Source organism: Centrocercus urophasianus, unplaced genomic scaffold (genome assembly GCF_019232065.1).
Source record: "Centrocercus urophasianus isolate 14NV4802_14NV808 unplaced genomic scaffold, USGS_Curo_1.0 seq_13, whole genome shotgun sequence".
In the NCBI taxonomy this organism is placed as follows: Eukaryota; Metazoa; Chordata; class Aves; order Galliformes; family Phasianidae; genus Centrocercus; species Centrocercus urophasianus.
In genome coordinates, this window is record NW_024884475.1 from 23,642,201 (window position 1) to 23,648,200 (window position 6,000).

Sequence of the window (6,000 nt, forward strand, 5' to 3'; positions counted from 1 at the left end):
ATATGTAAGAAGAATATGAAACCGGTTGAAAGGAAGAACCTCAGCATTTCCCTTTTCACTGAATAATATTCAACTGCAGCAACTGGAACTAGGAAAAAAGACTTGTAAGGTGCCTGAAATGTAATGGGATTCAATGAAACTTCCACCCTTTGAGATTTACCAAATACTGGTTCAATTTGGTTCAATTGTCACTGACTGTGAATAAAACTTTGTGTGTATCTTTCAGTAGCAGAACCCAAGGGACGTTTCATATATGCATGTGAAAGTTTCTGTTTTTCTACCAGTAAATGTGCATAATTCATTGTGATTTGGAAGATTTACTGTGTTTCACAGAAGCAACAAAAAATCTCCCACCCACAAATTATTTCAGCAGCAATTTGTCTTTCCCTTAGTATTCTGGTCAGGCCAAATGGAAAGAATGAATTTCACAATTCAGACCAGTAGTAATATAATTTTTCTAAAATCTTAGGAATTGTGACTGAGCACACACAGAGATTATGCTCACTCATATGTAATTCTGTGTGGATGCTGTATTTCAAAATAAAGCTTCGAATCCCCATGAGTGGGAAGCCTACTTTGTTACAAGTTTCAAACGGCAGCCATTTTTTTGCCACAGCTTTCAAAAGTTAAAATGAGAAAATCACCTTTTCTTCCTACTTTGAAGCAATGCATTTTTTTCCATGACTTGCAAATAGCTGAGGGGATTTTTTTCACATTCTCAGTCTTCCTCCCTAGGTTCTTTTCTTCTCCACTCAACACAAAAATAGGAAAAAGTCTGGAAAATATCAGTCCCAAAGAACTACGAATAATGACTTAAATGATTAGCTATTTATATATCATTCAGCAGAATAGTAGGAAACACATTACAAGTCATGTGTAAGCTTGAAAGAAGTTTAAAAATATTTTGGCTTAATATTATGGACCAGTAAACAGCGTTAAGAAAATTATTGCGTTTCATCCACTGGTTTCTATCCTCTCCCTATTCACCCTACTTAATTCTCTTTCTGGAACTAGAATAATAGCTATCACTACCCATAAGATCATTTTCTTCTTCTGAGATCCCTAGATACTTGTTTGCATCATCAGCCCATCTTTCCAGCAATAACGTTCTTGTTCTCTTTTCAGTTACTTAGCGATAATAACTTCTTTTCTTGACAGGTGGACCACTTGATGAACTGTCTTCCAGGCAACAGATCTTCCCAATTGTATCTCAGCTGACAATAAATATTACTGAATGCTTTTAAAGATTTTTTTTTGCCCATCAAATATCAACCCTTACAGAGAGTAAGTGAAGGTTTGGAAGTTGATATTACTAGAGAATTACGGCCTCTGGGTATATACAAGTCTCATACTTCCATATTTTCATATATTCAAGTTAGAATTTTAAGTTCGAAATCTTCCAGACAGCAATCTTAGGACTCAAAATTCTAAAGAATCCAGCTTTTCCTTCCTCTAGATGAGTGCTCTAGCAATTGTTTTGTTATGTGCTGGCAGGCACCATCAGCATTAGGAGGTTTTAAAAGACTGAGTCTAGCCATGCTCTTTTAATTTATGCTTTAAGATAATATTAGGAAATGTCTTTAGACTCTGTCTCAATCAGTTAGCTGCACTTGCCTGAGTTCTGGTGATTATGTTCTTGGGAGAGGTAGGCAAACCCTCTGCTTGGCACTCACTGCTCTGATCCCTGCTAGTACATAAAAGTTTTGGATCACCCTCCTGAAGCACCTTGCTCTTCTTCAACACATTCTTCCCATCCTCACATCCTCCTAGTGCACTGAGTAGAGAATATAAACATTTAATTGCAGTCTACAGATTCCACCGTCTCTCTGAATTAGACTCATATTTTCTTTGATTATAGTCCTTTTCCCCCCTAAATATCACTGTATGTTTTCAATCTTAAATTTTACTTACTGGAGATTTTTTTACAGCATTAAAAGTTCTGTAGAAACTACTTAAATTTCAAGATTCCTAAGAAAACAACATTAGATGCTTTAAAATAATAAGTTTTTTTAAAATCTCTTCAGTAATGAGAAGTCATTTATTTCCTATCAATGTCTGCTAAGAACTATACAAAACATATAATATAAAATGCAGAATATTAGTTTTATTCATGTATGCATACACATTATATCCAACTATTCATCAAATGTCCGTTTACAGTGAGGTTTGGACAGTAAATCACATAGCTGCAGGCAGTAAATCATGTCCAGATAGCTAATTAGTTGAGAAATAACTGTAACCAGTTTGGATCTGTGTCTCCAACTACAGCTGGACATGTCCAGATGACAGAAACAATAAAGCATGATGATTTTCATTGTGTTTGGTACAAAACCAAGGAACTGGCATTAGGCTCATTCAGTTCAAAGCAGTGCTTTGCCAACAATCTTACTGATCATATTCCAGTTGCTTTTCACTCTTGAGGAATTAATGTTTTTCTTAAAGATCTCAAGTGGACTGTTAAAAGATCTAAAGAATAGTTGCACTGTTCAAGCCATTACATTCAGATGTTGGCAGTATATTCTGTGTGCGATTTCTAACAGTTCACAGCAGGAAATCTCAAAAAGACCAAGACTGTTTAAAAACCTAACCAAAAAGGGCACAGCAACCTAACAAAACAAGTAAAGGATGAGGCAGTTACACAGAGAATAAACGATAGTTCCCTGCTATAACTAGCCAACATATACCCAGTGAGATTTCTTCTGCAGTGGTTTGTCTCTATGAATCTGCGCATTCTGAAGGCAAGGGCACATCACTTATAATCACAGAATCATATAGTGCTAGAAAGGTTTGGATTGGAAGGGACCTTAGAGATCACCTACTTCCAATTACGCTGCTGTGGGCACAGATACTTTCCCCTAGATCACATTGATCAAAGCCCCATCCAACCTGACCTTGAACATCTCCAGGGATAGGGCATCCACAGGTACTCCGGACAGCTTGATCCAGCACCTCACTACCTTCATAGTGAAGAATTTCTTCCTTATATCTAACTCAAATCTGCCCTGTTTAAGTTCAAAACCTTTACCCCTTATAAGCCCTTGTGAAAAGTCTCTCTCCATCTTTCTAAGACTTTTTTTAAGTATTGAAAGGCTGCAATGAGTCCTCTCTGGTGCCTTCTCTTCTGGAAATTCTCTATTAATGTTTCAATCACCAGTGAATACAAGATTGACAACCACAGAATTAAACTCTTCCAGGTGGTGGAAAGATAGGAACAGAATTTCCTATATAGAGAATATCTCGTCTGAACCAGTCGGGACTATCAATTTGTTTCTCACATTGTAAATCATCATACCAATATCAGGGTGTAACAGCATTCATTTATTACTAATCTGAGCTGAATATGAGCTATTATTCTGGATATAGTGTATTCTCAATAAACAGAACATAATACATTATTTTAGACACATTTTAAAGTTTCCCATAGAATTTGTTCACTCAACTGCAGACATCAGATATGATTTGTTTCTAGGCTATCATGCACACAAAACAGAAGCTGCTAGCTGAAAGAGAACAGTAAATTATAATCATGAAAATTCAAGAGATGCTTAAGGGAACTGCCAGTTTGAGGTATGGGTAATAAAATCAAGCCTTATTCTATACCCCACAGTAATTGCACTCACCTAAGAAGATATAGCCCTGATTTTTGCTACGTAAGTAGAATCAGAACAAGTCCCATTTCCTCTTTACCTAGAGGATTTAATACATTTTAATGTGTTATGTCAATACTCGCCTCAGAAAAGGAGCATGGGAAGATCTGACAAATATACCTGCTCTTTTATTCACTTTCTCACCAAAGAATGAAAATCTAGGGCAGAGGACGTGAAGGATATAAATGGAATCCTAAACATAAGGAAAGTAAATTGAATGGCATCATATTTCTTAACTGCCAAACTTACTTGATCTTAATCTACTGCAGCATGTTCTCAGTTTAAAGATACATCCCAAGACTCAACTGTCAATCACAGCACTCATTAGCTTTGTTTTCTTGACTTGCCTAACCTAAGCTAAATGAAAAGAACAGATCTACGATGTCTTGTAGGAAATCCTTTACAGACTAAATTGAAAAAACAGATTTACATTGTCATTGTTTTGACAGAGGTGAAAGTGCTATTGAAACAAGTGTTTGGTTTCTTCCTGCGTTTATATATATATATATTTTATATATATATATATATATATATATATATGCATATATACGTATATATATATATATATGCATATATACATATATATGTATATATGTACTTATACATATTTAGAAGGGCTGCTCAGTAAAGGTTGGACCTTCCAACCAGTACTTCATAACATTCTGTTGCTGTGTGACAGAGAAGCAAAGGAGCAACCTGAGAAAATGGTGTCTGACATGAAAGCGTGTATGAAGCCGAGCCTTCCACACAGAAAAAAAAAGTAAGCACTGACATGCATTTTTTGACACTTGCTGGACATTTATGGAGACCAAACAGTAAGCGTCAGCACAGTGAGGCAGTACATGGTGTGTTTCAGCAGTGGCAATCTATCCACTAGTATAGATTTTTACAAGCGTGGCACACAGGCTTATGTTCACTGCTGGTGAAAATGCTTAGCTAATGGTGGTGACTGTGTTGAAAAACACTATTTTGTAGTTGAGAATTTGCTCTAAAAAACAGCATTGCTATGCTTTTTGTATCTGTTGCAGTTGGCATGGAAATCAATAGGAGACATTACTTCCTGAGTAACCTATGTTACACATACATACACACATGCACACTCTCTCACATCAGCACACTCATTAAAGATGTGCTTCTGAAGTATTTAATTAAGCTGAACAAGAAAATATTTTCATTTTAAAAAATTGAGAAATCCCACAAATTCTCAGCACTGAAAGAACAGATTATTTTAACTCTTTTTAAAACAAAACAAAAAAAAAACAAAAAAAACAAAAAAAATTTTAACCCAGCATTACTGTCTTTCTCATGCTGTAGTTGAAATAATTAATTAAAAGATATGTCAACTTCTCTGTAGTGGTAACAGAGGGATGGCTTCTTAAAATTCTGCTGGTTATAAACTATTAGCCTGTTAATTCTGTAATCTATGCAGTTAGTTATCAGAGTAAGCCATTACAAAATCTAATATTTATCAGACTAAGCCATTACGAAATCTAATATTCCTGGAACAAGTTTCTACAAAACACACTTGAGGTTTTGCATTGATATATATTTCATATAATAGAACAAACAAACATATTTTGCTTAAATACATAAAAGTCCAACATAAACATCATCTTGTACCTGTAAAATGACTGCTGAAAACCATCTACATACTACCTCTTCAGGTAGTATGCTCATAAGAAATGGTTTCTTTGTTACCTTCAACAAATTTTAAATATATAAATCTAAGCAGCATATTTGTCTCATTGTAACAAGCATTATTCTTTCACTAGGTAACTAGTTTGTTAGGTAGATGTACTAATGTACACCTTGAACATCCATAATTACACCAGCGCTTGAGAATGCTGTTATATCTCAGTTTTCAGTTCCTTCACAGAAAATGAGACAATTTACTCCATTAGCACTCACCTACAAAGGTAAGCAGAATAACCAGCAAAAGGATAAGGGCGCAGATACATGGAATCAGTATTAGGAGCAGAAGTCGCAGGAACTTGGCAGAAGCCAGTTTTTGAGAGCAGCCATCCCCCATATTATCCTCATCTGTTCCTAAGACCTGAAAAACAAAAGAGCATAGTTTTATCATTTTGGTGTCACTTGATAACTCCTGAGTTTTCAAGAGCAGGCCTTTGCATTTCACAAAACAGATGGATTGTTTAAATATATGCTATAGATGGTTTTTAGATTCTTATTGAAAAGTTGCACGCAATCTTCCTTCTTGGTGCACAGCCTAGTGTAATCCATGCACACTGTAAACATTTAGTTTACCCAGTATCCATGAAGTTACAGTTTAACTGAAATTTCTAAACCTTCCTCATGATCTAGAAGTTGGATAGACATTTGAAAAAAAAAAAAA

The 6,000-nt window shown here is 35.4% G+C and overlaps 1 protein-coding gene across 1 annotated transcript in view; it reads right to left on the reverse strand.

Annotated features, from left to right (window-relative positions):
* CORIN (corin, serine peptidase) overlaps positions 1–6,000 on the reverse strand; it is a 117,794-nt gene that overhangs the window by 96,472 nt on the left and 15,322 nt on the right. Inside the window, exon 2 of the mRNA XM_042812146.1 lies at positions 5,556–5,700. Coding sequence (XP_042668080.1) covers positions 5,556–5,700 — 145 coding nt within the window. The remainder of the gene's footprint in view (positions 1–5,555; positions 5,701–6,000) is intronic.